General features: G+C 33.8%; 1 protein-coding gene across 4 annotated transcripts in view; it reads left to right on the top strand.

The window, feature by feature from the left end:
• The window catches only part of LOC118189317 (uncharacterized), a 102,170-nt gene extending 94,845 nt beyond the window's left edge, over positions 1–7,325 (top strand). For 3 of the 4 annotated variants that reach the window (XM_035359902.2, XM_085817273.1, XM_085817272.1), the window contains exon 8: positions 1,725–2,663. In XM_035359902.2, coding sequence (XP_035215793.1) covers positions 1,725–2,032 — 308 coding nt within the window. In that variant the 3' untranslated portion in view covers positions 2,033–2,663. Of the gene's footprint in view, positions 1–1,724; positions 2,664–6,430 lie in introns of those variants that run through there. The other variant, XM_085817274.1, reaches the window with a different exon arrangement.
• The last annotated feature ends 11,116 nt before the right edge of the window (positions 7,326–18,441 follow it).

Here is an 18,441-nt window from a genome sequence, read left to right as displayed (position 1 = left end):
GTCATTAAAAATAACATGGATTAACGAAAAGGAAAATATTTGTAAAGAAATCGTAAGTTGGATTCGACAAAAATTTTATAAATTTTTAATATGTTAGCTGTATTTTTCATTAGAAGATTTAGTAAACAATATAAAACTTTAGTACCAAAATTGTTTCAATTTCAGCACTTTAATCAGGATTTTTCGACTTAAAAATATAAGAGAATTATTTGCTAATCTTTATCCATTCCTGGTTGCATCTATACACTTATACTAATTTATGTATTAAAACTGATTTTCCCTTCAGTAAAATAAAAAGGTTACGAGGACGTTTTATAGACATTAACGAATCAAAGATGGCAAAAGCATTAGTTTTTTTATATTTTACGTTGTTCGTTATGGCCGACACATTCGAAGTGAAAAGATAGATGAATGGAAGCAAACATGTTTGTGAGCAGCTAATGTTCATTTCCTTTTTACTTTATCAATAATACCTCAGTGTCTGGGTTGGCTGTCTTGGCTTAAAATTGTGAGCTTGACGAATAGTACAGTTAACTATAGTAGTACTAAAGGTTTAGAAAAATTAGTGAAATTTGTCAGAAATTCACTATTTCCTTCTTTCCACGTTATTTTTTTGAATCTTCTAATAATACACTATTTGATATTTAATTTAATAATCAATTTCTGTGTGTGAAGTCGTGTTAAGAAAATATCTAATAGCTAAATATCAAATTTATTTACAGCTGTCCTCCTTACATACTTATTTCGTATATTTCTTATATTTTCTTACACATTATTGACAACAGGATTTGATAAATATGTGTGTATGTAATTTCGATGTTTTTGTCTTCTTTCTTATAAGATTCGTGTAAGTAAATTTGCATGAATTTAAAATTAGGCCGAAAAGCAAGATTATATTTGGCGTAGAGTTTGAATAAATCTGTATCGATTTTCTGAGTGATCAAATGCAGGTTTTTCTTCTTCAGAAGCAAAAAACAATTTCTCTTGGTAGCTTTAAGTTCTTTATTACCAAATTCTAAATGCAGAAAAGAAGGAAAAAAGTCATCTGTAGCTTCACCAGTGGCTGCGCAGTAAAAAAAATGAATACTGATAATTGGAACTGAGTTCAAATCCCGGAGAATTGACTGAAGAGAAGTTTCCCAGGTGTGCATGACAAACACAAGCCCGTTTCTCTTAAATAGTTCCCACAAAAGTATCCTTCTCTCTAAGGCAGGGGCACCACTAGTGCCAAATGATAATGACTACTGAATACTGGTAGTTCGATGAACAGGTTAACTGCATGGTTAGCTTTCGCGGTTTTCCCCTGTGTAATGGAAATTCGAACAAGTTTCCTTCAGAAAGCTCTCCAGAAACACATTTCTCAGGCAGATAACTGTCGCATCCTTTTGTCGTATCTTGACATAAGTAAATCCGTGATACAATTAAATCAGCTTGGAACAAAAGAGTTAAACAACCCTTATTTTAGTATTGCTAATAATTTTTAATGCTAAAATATAGGGTGGTTTTACTTAGGAAATAATTGAAAGTTTCGATGATTTCGCAGATTCTAAAAATTGATATTCATGAATATAGACCTCTCGAAAGTATCTTTCTTTTATCGTTGAAGATTTTTGTTTCCACGTTCGACAGAAAAACCTATATATTTTTATATCATAACAATGAAATGCAAGAGATTTATTTAAAAGTAATTGGAATTAGAATGATTTAATTATTTACGATTTCAGGTCACGCTAAATTCATGTCTTGGGGACCGAGTATCATAGTTGGAGGTAAAGTCAAAAAGGTGGCATTCTACTTCGAGATAGAGCAAATGAACAAGAAAAGAGCAAAACCTAACCTGAAGGAATTCGAAATCGTTGAAATGTCCACTATTTGGGTGGAGTTATCTGGCCTTGGGCCGTTGACTTGGATCATGAAATGGCTAATGACTGGAATTACCAAGCTGTTAGAAGACTTCTTCGTAGAGAAAGTTACATTTTACATCCGAGAATATATGCAGAACGAATTTCAAAAACTGTCTTTTCCAGTCTAATTTCATCCTAATGTCAACATGTATGACAATGGCTTATTAATTGATTTACTAACTAATGTAACAGAGTCAGTTTTAACTGCGGTAAAAAAATAAAAGCAGGACTTGAATGGTAAACTAAGTAAATAACAATAGAAAATAGACAATGAAATGTCTTCATATGAACTAAATGAATTAAATTTAACAGTTTATCATGTCTATAAATGAATAAAATTACAGGAAAAAACTCAGCATTGTAGCATTTAGCATTCAGGTAGAGAGAAGAAGAAAACAAAAATTTACGGGTATTGATTAAAATAAAAATAGTTATCTAATAATGCATATTATGATAAAAACTTTACGTTGGAAAATTTATGGGAGAAATAATAAGAGTTTTATGATTTATGAATTTTCGAAATCTTCTGAAAAAAAAATCATTTCTAAGAAAGTATTTACGAAGCTCCTCTGACAGTTTTTAGCTTTTCTACTTTCCCTGTTGACAAATGCATGTTTTATGATTAGCTACCTCAGAAATCCATTAAATGTTATTGAAAAACCTTTTAATAGTTGGATAAATCTTTTAATAAATTTTATTACTGAATTCATGATATTGGTTTCTGTGTGTAACACCTATAAAAAGATATTTTTTCCTCCAGTTTATCTCGCTTTATTAAATCACATTGTATGTGATTTGTAAATTTTCCTTTATCAGTTCTTGATTAACATTCATTTTGCGTTCATTTTTTTAAAAGGCATTAAATTGCTGAGACTAGAAGTTTAGTGCATTAGAACTTTAATGTATATTTCACTAAGTTTCATACAAAAGATGATAACATTTCATTTCGTCTCTTACATTTTACCAAATATCATATAAGTATACGTAACCTTCTTCTCTGGAACAAATAGAATTGTGGGGTGTATTTAAAGCCAGTAGATTTGCTGATTAAATTTTCAGTTTTATGGACACACAAGAAAGCTATCTGCTGAAGAAATTTTTGAATGGCAGAAATCGGTAAAACTTTGGAAATTCTAATCTGAAATCCATCTCGTTTCTTTGTGAGCTTCTAGATCAATGTGTTGATTACTACATCATAAGATTACACGAAAGGAAAACCTTCAACTCTTAAAACTAACCCAAATAAAAGGCTATTGACAGAAAGGTAGATAGCACCTAATTTACCAGCCCAAGCATAACTATGAATTATTTTCAAGCATTTCAAATAGGATGCTATTTTTGGAAACCAGAAGGTTTGAGTGCAAGAAATCCTAAAAACGTGCTTCTATCCGCAACTGAACTAGAGATTTCCATTATTAATATATTACGTTTTACTTAATTTAAAATTAATTATAGAATAGATTTACTAACACTTATACATATGTGAGAAAAGCCTTTACTTGTTTATGGCTTCATTGCTCTTTGCAGTAGTTCTGCGATATTTTAATGTCGTATAAAAATACTTTGAAATTAAATCAAATTCATGCTCAGTTTATAGTCAGTTTTATTGAAACATTATGTGGATTTCGAAGACATTATGTGGAACATATTTTAAATTGGTAATGTTATTGGTACTTGAATTTATAAAGTTTATGTTAGTAGCATGCCTTAAGTAGAAAGAAACAATCTATTGTATATTTTAAAAATAAATAAAATGTATGCTTAATTAGGCTTTGAATGGAAAGACAGCCGCCTTTTCATGAGGCAGTGTGATTAGGGTCTTTACTTGCTCATTGAAAAGAGACCTACATTAGAATTTCAGCCTTTTCATTTGAAATAATTATCAAATTAAGCTAGAATTTTATCATGTTTTACATATAAACAGAGGCCGATATTTTTCCTTTCGATGATAAACAGTACCCTAATTTTAAATGATTGTTAAATAACTTTTTATCTTCAATTACCATCGTAATTATGTATAAATCTGATGAGTAACAAATGGATGAAAATCATAACACGAAAGGCTAAATTAAAATGTTTGTGACACATATTTTACTATTTTAACCATTTTTTAGCCATCTGCAAGCAACTTATCAGGGACTACTTATTTTCTAAAATTGAGGTTTATGTAGTAGATGATAACGTTGCTTTATGTTTTAGAAATTTTACTAATGTAGTAATCTAAATGGTATTAAAGAATCTAAGGTTTAAAGGCACTTTACTGAAAGAAAGTTTCTAGGAAACTTTACTGCAGATATTTATTGAATCATTTAATGTTTATGTTTAGGTCTTCTCTTACTAATTTTTCACATGAAAGTTTGACTGTCTTACCTGAGAAAATCATTTTATTTAAAACCAGATTAAAAAAAGAATTATTTTGAGATAAAACGATCATTGTGATTAAAACTGAAATTTGCCGTTTTAAGACATTAAAGATGAACATTATACCGTTCCATAAAGTAAAAAAGCAATATATTAATTCCGATAATAGCATATATACTTTCAAGCCTTAGATTCCTTTTAATTTTATTAAAAAAAGCTATTCATGTTGCAAATCTGGCTCAGAATGTTATTCTTATGGAATAAATTAGATGAAACTATGAAAAGGAGATAAAAATTATTATGCTGTCTTTCAAAGAAAATAGAAAATAATTGCGGGGAAATTTTCAGAGTGTACTTTTAAACATAGTGACTTAGACCAGAATTAATTAATTAAATAAAGCTAACAGATTTTGATGAATGTAGAAAGTCTGAACTAAAATTTATAAGGTATTTTCTCATTCCTTTCCGTACGCCTTCGAGGTGTAATTGCAAGTATACTCGACGTGCTTTCGAAATGGTCCACGGTTCGAGTCTTAGAGAAGGCAATGTATATTTTTCAAGTCTCCTACTTCAAATTAATCTAATAACTCTACAAATTAATTCCAAAACGAAGAATAGTTTTGGATAGATTCAGAGGAATTCAGAAGATTAAAAAATAGTTATAGGGCCAACAATTATTAAGGATGGAAGATTTCTCAATTTCTCCTTTCTGGTATAGGATTCTTCATTGTGAAGTTTTTAATATATTTTAACTTAGTTAGAGTATGTTAAGCCACATATAAAATGATCATTAAGAATTCCCCATGAGTTAAAATTAAAACACAGGATCTTTAAAAGCTACGCAAGCGAATTGTTCCATAGCGGAAAATAACTTGAAAGTTAATTCATTCATTTAAAAAATAATTTAATTTTTATGCTGAGTTTGTCTATAGTATTAAATGTATCAACTATTATTTAAAAAGATTTACTTTTACGTCTTACCATTATATACAGTGCACCAGAATGAAGGGGCTTCCAGATCTGGCATGCTCAAAGCAGCCTTAACATGGTTATAACGCCCCAACCCCTAGAGGCTATCCGAGGAGGCGCCACACTCAACGGCCAACACAGAGGGATTTAAATATTTCATATAGTAGGCCATAAGCACACAAGCAACGCATTCACCATAAACAGAGCAAAGTCCCTCAGTGTTGTCCAAGGGGAGCCTCCCTCCTAAGGACAACCTTCGATATCTGATCATGTAACGTCCCCACAACCAAGAGGCAGACAAGGCAGTACAAGTACGGTCCCTGTCGAGCCTGAAACTACTACCGAATAAACAATGATTGTAGTCACTGAGAAAACAGTTTATAGGCCTACGTCGGATTTGGACAGCGAGAGGCTATGGCGCAGTGACGCCACGTAGTGACGTGCAATAGCCCACTTTCAGCCCACACTTATAGCCCACTTTCAGAAGGTCGGGACCAAACCCCGGGTCTTGTCCCATTAAATGGTCGGTTCCGGAAATCTGATCCAATCCTTCCTCAAGGGTGCATAACTATCTCAGCGACCATTATATACAGCTTTTCTCGTTATAAGGAATCATCGTAATTTAGCTTTCGACACATTTTCCTCAAACAAAATGCTTTATTTTCTCCACGAAGATGGCTTCTCTCCAATTAATAATACTTCTTAGTTCATCCCTCAGCTTTTATGCTAAACGTTTGGTAAGTAAAGCTATTTATTCACTTACTGTTTTATGTGATAAAAGCAGTAAGCACAAAATGCGCACTCTGAAAATGGTTAGAAATGAATTATTGGTTTTCATATGCCATTTATTTGCTAATATTGCATATCCTTGGCTCACAATGCAAAAAAAAAAAAAAAAAAAAAAAAAAAAAAAAAAAAAAAAAATCGGGAAACGTTTAATATGATTATCAGCTTTTGGTGTCAAATATTTCAGCGACATTCCTTTGACAATAAAGAATTCGTGAACTATTTAGACTGTCTTATTGATACTTCGGAGGATTGTTGATAACTTTGAAAATTCCTAATACAAAAAGCATTCATTTATCAGTAAGCGTTTTCAATCTTGACAGCAAGAAATAGTTGACATTGTGCATATTTTGTTATAAAATGCAAGGCATACATTTTAGAAAGAATGAACTAATTATTCATAATTTCAGGTCATGCTAAGTTCATGTCTTGGGGCCCAAGTATCATAGCTGGAGGCAATATCAAGAAGGTGGCATTCTATTTTCAGATTGAGCAACTGAACAAGAGAGGAGCGAAACCTCACTTAAAAGTATTCGATATAGTCCGAGGAGGCGCCACACTCCGAGGAGGCGCCACACTCAACGGCCAACACAGAGGGATTTAAATATTTCATATAGTAGGCCATAAGCACACAAGCAACGCATTCACCATAAACAGAGCAAAGTCCCTCAGTGTTGTCCAAGGGGAGCCTCCCTCCTAAGGACAACCTTCGATATCTGATCATGTAACGTCCCCACAACCAAGAGGCAGACAAGGCAGTACAAGTACGGTCCCTGTCGAGCCTGAAACTACTACCGAATAAACAATGATTGTAGTCACTGAGAAAACAGTTTATAGGCCTACGTCGGATTTGGACAGCGAGAGGCTATGGCGCAGTGACGCCACGTAGTGACGTGCAATAGCCCACTTTCAGCCCACACTTATAGCCCACTTTCAGAAGGTCGGGACCAAACCCCGGGTCTTGTCCCATTAAATGGTCGGTTCCGGAAATCTGATCCAATCCTTCCTCAAGGGTGCATAACTATCTCAGCCACCATTATATACAGCTTTTCTCGTTATAAGAAATCATCGTAATTTAGCTTTCGACACATTTTCCTCAAACAAAATGCTTTATTTTCTCCACGAAGTTGGCTTCTCTCCAATTAATAATACTTCTTAGTTCATCCCTCAGCTTTTATGCTAAACGTTTGGTAAGTAAAGCTATTTATTCACTTACTGTTTTATGTGATAAAAGCAGTAAGCACAAAATGCGCACTCTGAAAATGGTTAGAAATGAATTATTGGTTTTCATATGCCATTTATTTGCTAATATTGCATATCCTTGGCTCACAATGAAAAAAAAAAAAAAAAAAAAAAAAAAATCGGGAAACGTTTAATATGATTATCAGCTTTTGGTGTCAAATATTTCAGCGACATTCCTTTGACAATAAAGAATTCGTGAACTATTTAGACTGTCTTATTGATACTTCGGAGGATTGTTGATAACTTTGAAAATTCCTAATACAAAAAGCATTCATTTATCAGTAAGCGTTTTCAATCTTGACAGCAAGAAATAGTTGACATTGTGCATATTTTGTTATAAAATGCAAGGCATACATTTTAGAAAGAATGAACTAATTATTCATAATTTCAGGTCATGCTAAGTTCATGTCTTGGGGCCCAAGTATCATAGCTGGAGGCAATATCAAGAAGGTGGCATTCTATTTTCAGATTGAGCAACTGAACAAGAGAGGAGCGAAACCTCACTTAAAAGTATTCGATATAGTCCGAGGAGGCGCCACACTCCGAGGAGGCGCCACACTCAACGGCCAACACAGAGGGATTTAAATATTTCATATAGTAGGCCATAAGCACACAAGCAACGCATTCACCATAAACAGAGCAAAGTCCCTCAGTGTTGTCCAAGGGGAGCCTCCCTCCTAAGGACAACCTTCGATATCTGATCATGTAACGTCCCCACAACCAAGAGGCAGACAAGGCAGTACAAGTACGGTCCCTGTCGAGCCTGAAACTACTACCGAATAAACAATGATTGTAGTCACTGAGAAAACAGTTTATAGGCCTACGTCGGATTTGGACAGCGAGAGGCTATGGCGCAGTGACGCCACGTAGTGACGTGCAATAGCCCACTTTCAGCCCACACTTATAGCCCACTTTCAGAAGGTCGGGACCAAACCCCGGGTCTTGTCCCATTAAATGGTCGGTTCCGGAAATCTGATCCAATCCTTCCTCAAGGGTGCATAACTATCTCAGCCACCATTATATACAGCTTTTCTCGTTATAAGAAATCATCGTAATTTAGCTTTCGACACATTTTCCTCAAACAAAATGCTTTATTTTCTCCACGAAGTTGGCTTCTCTCCAATTAATAATACTTCTTAGTTCATCCCTCAGCTTTTATGCTAAACGTTTGGTAAGTAAAGCTATTTATTCACTTACTGTTTTATGTGATAAAAGCAGTAAGCACAAAATGCGCACTCTGAAAATGGTTAGAAATGAATTATTGGTTTTCATATGCCATTTATTTGCTAATATTGCATATCCTTGGCTCACAATGCAAAAAAAAAAAAAAAAAAAAAAAAAAAATCGGGAAACGTTTAATATGATTATCAGCTTTTGGTGTCAAATATTTCAGCGACATTCCTTTGACAATAAAGAATTCGTGAACTATTTAGACTGTCTTATTGATACTTCGGAGGATTGTTGATAACTTTGAAAATTCCTAATACAAAAAGCATTCATTTATCAGTAAGCGTTTTCAATCTTGACAGCAAGAAATAGTTGACATTGTGCATATTTTGTTATAAAATGCAAGGCATACATTTTAGAAAGAATGAACTAATTATTCATAATTTCAGGTCATGCTAAGTTCATGTCTTGGGGCCCAAGTATCATAGCTGGAGGCAATATCAAGAAGGTGGCATTCTATTTTCAGATTGAGCAACTGAACAAGAGAGGAGCGAAACCTCACTTAAAAGAATTCGATATAGTTGAAATGTCCACTATCTGGGTGGAGATGTCTGGCCTCGGCCCTTTGACTTGGATCATGAAGTGGCTTGTAACTGGAATTTCCAAGCTGATGGAAGATTTCATAGTAGAAAAAGTTACTCTTTACATTCGAGAATATATGGAGAATGAGTTCCAAAAGTTGTCCTTCCCTGTATAGTATTGATCTTATGCAAATAATTTTGATAATAATGTATTTATTTATTCATGTTTAATTTATTTACTAACCAAAACAATAGCTGCATTGCAAGAAATCTGAAGTTAAAAACTAAAGAGTACTTCAAGAAAATTAATTCTGAGATGCCGAAATGGAAATCTGCCACTTGAACTAAAATTACTAGTTTAAGTAAATAGTGGAAAACTGCAAAATGAAAATAATAAAATTTACAGATTAAAAAAAACCCTGGAATTTCAAAAATATTTTTATAAAGTTTAAATGAATTTAAATGGAAAAAAAATTTAAATTCAACAAACTAATGGGAACTAATTTCCGTAAATTGATGTTCAAGCAAACTAATGTTCAGAAGTTAATATATAATATACTTACTATATCAAAGAAAATTTAATTTTTAATTTTTTTACTGCAGAATACCAATATAAGATATAAAAAGTTTTAAAGGATCAATATTTTATGCGTAATTAGAGAACAGTATTGATGCGTTTTAAAATAACGATACTAATACGAGTATCTCTGCAATACTTCTCAGCATTACCAAGTTCATTGTTCCTATATGTTTTGTAATCACTCCCCTCCAAACTATAGAATACTTTATTGTCAGCTTACCTTTTTGTAGCAAAATAAAACTTCTGTTAAATCTTCTAAATAATTTAAGATAAATATTTCCCCACACGTACCATATACACAAACGACACCTGTACGTAATTTTTTAAATCTTTGTTAGTACTTATTTTACCGACTTTTGTTTTGCTTTTATTTGAAAAGAGATGAAAACTGTGGAAATTGTTTGATACCGTTAAATGCATTGGAAACCTTCATAAATATTTTATCAAGTTTTGTATGGAACAACGAAAGGATTCACTGCTTGACATCAGGATGACCTAATACTAGAGAAAAATTTGAATTATCCGATATACGAGTAAATGGAATACTGGAACATATTTTAGATCAAATGTTTCACCCAGAAAGAATTCTTGATTTTCGTTTGCTTCTATGCAGTCTTGCTGACTCTTTTCAATGCAGTGCCTGTATTATTAAAAATCTGATGTGTACACCACATGACTTTCTTGTACGGAATATTAAATTATAAGCAGTTTTTTTTTTTTTTTTTTTTTTTTTTTGCATTTCGTTAAACTTATTGGATTGAAATGAATCTACTTCGTCGATAGCACATAAACCACAATAGAATAAATGCACTCTTTAAAATTCACTATATTTGTTTACCATAGTGACACTCTGACGCTAAGTTCCCTAAAGAGCGTTACATTTCATTCATTTTATAACTCAGAATGTACAAAATTTATATCATCTGAAGAATTATCTAATCTTTGCCACATGCTTTATTCAAACATTATAATAAATCTAAAACGATGTATAAAAGAAATTAAACAAACAAACAAAAACAAACAAACAAACAAAAAAACCTTATTCTCAGACGATTTAGTATTTCTCATTCAATTAATTCAGTCCTCACTTCGCTACGAGGCTAAAATACATAAAAGCTCAAAATATCTATATTCAAAATTAATCCTAAACACTTATTTCCTCGAATAAATTCCAGAATGCATTAAGCATGATTTAATTCGCAATAATAAAAAGATTATCTTTGTTGTTTAGAAGCTTGGTTTCTCTAGATTTGCAACAAATCTACTATTCTGCAAAGCTTCAAATGTAAGCAAACATGACCGCCATGGCAAAATTAATTAGGTCTAGCCGCACTTAAACAACTTTTAAATTGTTGACAATTCTGCAAATATCATGCATGCAGATTTACTAAAGACATAAAAACCCTAACCAGAAGATAAGAACAACATAATCCAATCATTTTTAAAGGAAAAAATGCACAATATACAAACATATAGGAACATAAAAAAACTGAGATCACTAAGCCGAGTAGCAGAGTGGATATATGTATACATATATGTATATACTTTTGGTGCAGCCGATTGCAACCAAAATACGAGATGCACATCTACATGTTATAGTAGTCATATATACAAAATTTCAACTTTCTGAGGCTACTCATTTTCGAGTTATCGAGATGCGTACGTACGTACGTACGGACAGACCCCAAGAAAAATTCTCTTCAGAATTCATTTTAAATCAGTTTTAGAATTTTTTTGGGGAAAAGAGTCCTTTATTCTGCTGTTACATATAGATGTAAAGCAAAAACATTTTTAAATTGCATTCCATAGCGGTGAAAAGAGGTATTTTCGTTGAAATATAATGCCTGAAAAGTTTCGCTATTACAATACGTCCTTTTTACTTCGTACAAGGTAGTAAAAATTAAGCAAATTTCGTTAAAATATAATACCAGTTTTATTTATATCTTTTATACATTTCAAGAGACTGTAAAACTGTTTTTTTTTCTTGGTGGTAAAAATGTTTTGCAACAATTTTCAGAAATCTATTTTTTATTCAACAGAAATGAAAATAGAAAGTAACAAAGAAATCAACTGCACAGACATCTATTGGCTTAAATAGAAACGAAAATATTAGAAACTTGCCGAATAAGGCTTTTATACATCTTCTGAAGAACAGAGCTACAGTTACACTCTTTAGCTAATGTTGATAGTTTTTGTGAATATAGAAGGTTTAAAAAAACCTAATTCACAAAAGGGAGAATTTTTAAATTATAACAAACTAAACAAGCTATATGACCTAAAGTATCCAGATGCCTTTCCGAAGAAATGGTTGTGGCACCACTGAACGAGATAAAAGCATTTGTTGGTAATATATGTGCGTTTAGATAGAAAAGACGTAAGTTGGTAAACTTCCGTGGTATCGGATATGGGATGATCATTGGAGCCTTCGGTTGCATCAAGCGGATCGTGAAATTTATTTTTGATACAAGTGCCGAGATAAACCGTAGGTGATGTAGTTATAAAATGAAAGGTAAGAAAACAAGTGGCAGGTTGCATAAACTAATGATCGCACCATTAATTGCTAAAAGATTAGTGAAGAACAGTCGTGTGACCCCGGCAGCATGCATTTAAAAGTGCCTCTGGCTTTGTGACTAGCTTCAGGGTTTTTCATTCGGAACTCCAAAATATAGGCTTTTACGGTCGTATGACTGCTTACATACCCACTGTACATGAGGTAATAACCAATGGTCAATTGCAATGAAAGAAGTTCTCTGCTGTTAGACGGTATAGTAAAGTAACTTTGACATGATGAAATTCCATATATGATGTTGCATGACCGATTTCCATACATGATGTGGCATCAAGTATTGTGAATACCAGGAGTCACATCCAAGTACATTGTACCTAATGTCAAATTTGGATTCTGACGCATCATGTTTAGAGTCTATTTTATTTTGACGTTGCCCTTAGTTCATGGTGTAACGTATTTGCGTTGCTACGCTACCAACATAATTCCACTAAGAAATGTAAATTACCGCAGACGATTATCCTCAAAGAATATCCGCAGACGATGAGCGCTTAAAAATATTTTTCAGTTATTCTGTAAGTTTTGACTAATAAAGTTTGTTGTTCCTTCAGAAATGGCGAGATTTCTTTAAAACTTAATTTCAGACGTATACAAGAATAAATATCTGGTGGTAGTCGCTGGGATAGAATAGTGAAACCAGTGTTTATTTAAAAACAGAAGAAAATACAGTACTTGTGAGTATAAGTTTTAATGAATACTGTGCCATTTTGTATGAAAATGTTGCATCTTATTATTGAATTCAACTAAAAGAACGATATTCTAAGTTTAAGCTTTTGGATTAAAGTGTCAAAATATTGAATGATCTTTTAAAATTTGAGCTCTTGTATTAGAGTGGCAAATTTATTACGTTGATATTAGAATATTTCTATTATGAAATTTGAGCTCTTGTATTAAGTCGCAAATTTATTACGTTAATAGTAGAATATTGCTATTATAAAATGTGAGCTTTTGTATTAAAGTGGCAAATTTTTTACGTTAATATTAAAATATTTCTATCATGAAATTTGAGCTCTTGTGTTAGAGTCACAAATCAAGAATTTTACTGTGTGAATCAAGTTAAAGGCTTGAATTCTTTTTTATTTACTCTAGTATAATTTATTAAAAGCAAACTTCCCAGATTTTTGTTTATCGGAAAGCACATACGTTTTATTGCATTAAGTGTTTTAGGAAAAACAAATACGTTGTGTCATACTTGAATTTCTAATAAAAAAAAAAGGTTAGATTGAGCAAGTTGATTTGAAGTTTTGAATATTGACTAAAAGCCTTTTAAAATTAATTTTGAAAACGCTATCGAAGAATTTTTCTATTTCCAAACAAGTCGTGTCTTGCCAAGGGTAGAAAACACGATTTAATAGACGTAGTCGAAGAATTAGGCGAGGAAGTGCCGCTAACTAGTAAGGTCCCAGAAATTAAAAGAAAATAATTACTGAAAGTCAGTTTTACGATGAGGAAGAAGTTAAACTAATTCTAGACCGAATAACTGCTGAACGCCTGGTTCGAGAAGTGAGAGTAGCTCAAAAAGCGAGAGAAGAACGTCTGGCTCGAGATGCAAAAGCATAAGAATTGGAAATAAAGCTGCTTGAAATTGAAAATAAAGTAATACGAGCTAGAAAATCAACAGCGAATATAGTAGAATCAAGCAACAAAATCCAGTTGTCACAAATTGCTCCAAAGTTTGACGGAAAAAGTGATGAAATGGGACTATATTTGATCAATTTTTAGAGAAAAGCTGAAATGGCTCAGGCTCCTAAGAAAGATTAATCTTAAGAGGATATGAACTTAACAGTGAAAAGCTGAAACAATGCTTTTATCGACACCAAACAACTCCTGAAAAATCTTGGAAAAATTATGCTCATGAACTTTATAATTATTTTTTGGAGCGGATTGCGGATTTAGAAATTAATACATTTGAGAATCTGAAATATTTAATAGTTACCGAAAAAATTAAATATAGGGTTCCCATGGAAGTAAAGGATCATTTTCTCGACCAATGGATGAAATAAAAATCTCCATATGAGCTAGCAGAAAACTTAGACGAGTATGAGAGTATTAAACAGAGCTTTAAGAGGTAAAACCCTAGAAAGCACGGTTTGAAATTTCAAGAGAGTCATCAAAACGCGAACAAAATACAAAGTTGTTATCAAAATAGACATAATCCTAAAGAAATCTCGAAAGATTTTAATCATAAACCTATAATTAGGACAGAATGTACTACTAAAATTCAAGAAAGGTAATTTGAGAAACGGAAACAACCTCGTTGTTATGAATGCGGATAGTACTGGCATCTTCGCCCCCAGTGTGATAAACTCAAGAAGAATTTAGAAATTGTTGCATCCAATGAAACTTATACCCTCAAATGAATTTTACAAAAATAGTTTTAAAGATATTATGACTCCATATACCAGCCTAGGTAAAGTAAATGGCTATAAAATGCCCATACTTAGAGATACTGGTGCAACTTTGGATTTAATTTGCCGAAAGTATGTACAGCCTTTCATGTATACGGGTGAGACCGTGTGGATACGAACACCTCTGGAAGAACATCTAGTGTGCTTACCTTTAGCTGAGGCAGAGCTTGAATGTGATCTTGGTCATATAATAACAAAGGCTGCAGTCTTAAGAGATTCATTAGATCAAGGAAGGTATCTTGTAGGTAACAAAACCGCTGAATTATCTGAAGAAGCAAAACTAGATGAATAAGTTCAAATTCATATGATAAATGCCATACAATTTCGTGCTCAACAGCGACGACTAAAACGGAAAATCTGGTTTCAACAAATGAGTTAAATTCTGAAATTGAACTTAACGACAAAGACACATTGACTGAAAATGAAAGTTTGCCACCTGTGAAATATGAACGTTCAGAATTAGATCTGATAAAGGCCTCTGTAGAAATATTTATACAAAAACAGAAAGAGAGCGTCGAATTGAAGCCGATTTATGAAGAAGCTAAAATAAAATCTTCTAAGAGTATGAGGCATATGTTGAAAATACAAATGCTATTTTTCAAAAACGAAGATCGTGATGGAACACAGATTATTGATTGTTGTTCCTGAAAAATATCGGAAACAGTTGATGACTATTTGTCATGAAGAAACAGCAGCCCATCTTGGTGCAACAAAGACCAAAGATGCATTGTTCAAAACATTTTATTCGCCAAATTGTTACAAAAATGTCGAGAATTTTGTTAAAACTTGTGAAAAATGTCAAAGAATTGGAAAGCCGCAAGATAAAAAGAAAGCACCTTTAAAAATTATCAAACATTTTTATTATCAAACCTGTTATCACCTTATCAAACAATTAAAATTATCAAACCTGTTATCACAGAAATATTTTCAAAAATAAATGCTGACGCTTGTGGGCCTCTGCCCGTGACACCTTAAAGAAATAAGTATCTTATAACTGCAATCTGCATGCCTTCAAAATATCCGGATGCAGTTCCTGTCGAAAATCTTTGTTCAACCACAACTTTTGATGTTTCCCTTCAAATTTTTAGTCGAATGGGATTTCCAAAGGAGGTCCAAAACGACCAAGCTACATCTTTTACGAGTGAGCTTGTAAGGATCTTAAGTTTTACTAACGTTTATTTTATTTTAAATCTTTACTATCACTTCTTATTTTCTACTTCCGGCCAGAATTATAAGCGTTAACGTATTTATGCAAAATTTGTCTGGCGAACGCCAAGTATTTAAGTTGTGGCTTTTTGCCAAGCGAGAGAGAGGAAGGAGTTAGTCGAAGACAGGCCGCTTACCTTAGAAGTTTACTCAGTTGCTGGTTGCCTTCCAGGCCAGAGGTTTAATCCTCTTGATAATTTTAAACGTATTGTAGTGTTCACAGTTCTCTGTACTACATACGGCTTCCTGTTAATATAAGGCCAATCTTCCACGTTTATTACTTCAAAGTTAAGTTTAGTTATATTTTTATATTCTTACGTTTAGACCACAAGTAGTGGGTCTGTGTATTCCGAAGTACGGAAATTATTGTAAATAGAGAAAAATAAAGGGTTTTGTATAACCTTCTTGTGTATGCTGCCTACTTCCCACAGTTATTGAACATAGTTTTAGTAAGCTCTCTGTTCCGTGTCAGGTAAGTAAGACGAAGAAAGTAAGACGGAACATTGAACCCGATAGTGGCGCCCAACGAAGAAGAATAACCATGGCCGAGTTTCAAGAAGAACCTGTGCTGCCTGCAGAAGCGGCTCAGAATCCAGAAATGCCAGCTGCCGCCCTGGAAGGATTTGGTTACATCGTCCAGACCATGCGCGCTTCGATGAAACCAGAAGCAACGTTTAATGGAAACTCACCGGTAACCAGTTTTTTGGAAAATTTGGAGGACCACTTCATGCTCTACCCCGTGCACGAATTTCAAAAAGTTACCTTAGCTACCAGCGCTTTGAGAGGTCAAGCGCTTAACTGGTTCAAATGTATAGGCTGAAGTCTCTTGGGTCAAGCAGGAAGTCCCACCTATACTTACGAGAATTTCAAGACTGCCCTAGTAAAAGCCTTCCCTGTCGTAAGGGATCGTGCCAAATTAGAAACGGAAGTTTTCAGTATATATCAGCAAAGAATCGAAAATCTCTCAAGCTTTATTTTAAGAAAAATTCACGTCTTCAAACTCTTGTATGGCAACCGTCCGGATCCTGAGATAATTCAAGTGATTTTGCCGAGGTTACTTCCCCAAGTACAAGACTTTATTGAATTAAGGAATCCGACTACACTGGAAAAGTTATTTGAGCTAGCAATCCAGTTTGAAAGTAGAAGAACGGCGGACATTGAAAGAAGACGCCAGTATAAGCAACGAAACCAATTTGGTGCGCCAAGACCACAGCAAAGTCAAGAACACGGCTACGGAAGCAAAGCGAATCTGTGGGCAAGGAAACCCGAGAATCAAAAAACAACCGGCGAACGTCGACAGTTCAATAGCAATCCAGAAAAAAAGTCTGAAGGCCAGTGGAAAAAGAAGGAAAGCATGGATAGGAAAAAACAAGATTTAAACTAAAACGGATTTCTGCTGACGGGAGGGTGCGGAAATCCGAAGGCCACGAAAACCCCTCTTCCTTCAAGTTAAATACAGTAATGGTGAAAAATTTGACTCTTCCGAAGATTAAAGTGTTGGTGAATAATATCCCAGCCATCGCACTCCTGGATACAGGCGCGCAGTGTTCCTGTGTGGCAGAAGATTTTTTTAGGAAGTATTTTCGTAAATACCGCATATATAATTCGGATAATACGACAGTGTTAGCGGCGCAAGAAGAAAGATGTAAGTGTATAGGTAAATTACCGCTGTATGTCCGTATCAAGGACGAACAAGTAAAGGTTATGTTTTTCATAGTAAAGAATCTGCAAGCACATATTATCTTAGGGATAGATTTTCTTTCAGAGGCACAAGCAACGCTGGATTTTAATGAAGCGTCCCTTAAGCTGACGATGAAACTAGTTCGTGAAGAAAAGGCTGAACCGCCGATGTTAAATCTTGACCACCTGCCTAATGACGTGCAACGAAGAATCCGACAAGTGGTTAGTGAATTTGCTTCGTTATTTAGTGATATTCCAGGATTTACTCAGGTTACTAACCATAGTATTGACACCGGAGATTCAATGCCAGTTCGCCACAAAGCATACCGGTATGATAAGAATAAGGAAAAAATTATAGAATGGTATATCACCAATATGCTACGTAAAATGATCATAACGCCCATCTCAAGTAGTTATGCTATCCCGGTGGTTTTATGTAAGAAAAATAATGACTATCCTTTGACACATCCAAAAAGGTGGAGATTCGCAATTGACTACCGTAAATTAAACGCCATAACTAAATATCCGGTATATCCGTTACCTATTATTGAAGAAATTCTAAGGAACATCACATCCACCAAATATATGACGACTTTAGACTTAACGACTGGTTATTTTTAAATAGGGGTTAGGCCTGAGGACGTGCCTAAGACTGTTTTTATAACCAAGTCTGGCACTTATGCATTTCTGCGTATGCCGTTTGGCCTTTAAGGGGCACCGGCAACATTTCAGCGATGTATGGACATTGTGTTAAGGCCTGTTCTTGGAAAGTCCACATTTATCTATTTAGACGATATCATTATTACTAGTGATAATCTCGACCAACACGTACAGGATTTAAGACAGGTGTTTTCTTTATTAAATGAGGCCGGTCTAAAAGTTAATGTCGGAAAGTGCAAATTTGCAGCCCCTGAATTAAAATATTTAGGTTACAAAATATCTCAGAAAGGAATCGAGACAGACGAATCAAAAATAATCGCTGTACAAAAGT

Source organism: Stegodyphus dumicola, chromosome 5 (genome assembly GCF_044657685.1).
Source record: "Stegodyphus dumicola isolate Sdum_Otavi_A_Nest chromosome 5, ASM4465768v1".
Taxonomy (NCBI): domain Eukaryota; kingdom Metazoa; phylum Arthropoda; class Arachnida; order Araneae; family Eresidae; genus Stegodyphus; species Stegodyphus dumicola.
This window is presented reverse-complemented; position numbering and strand designations above follow the sequence as displayed.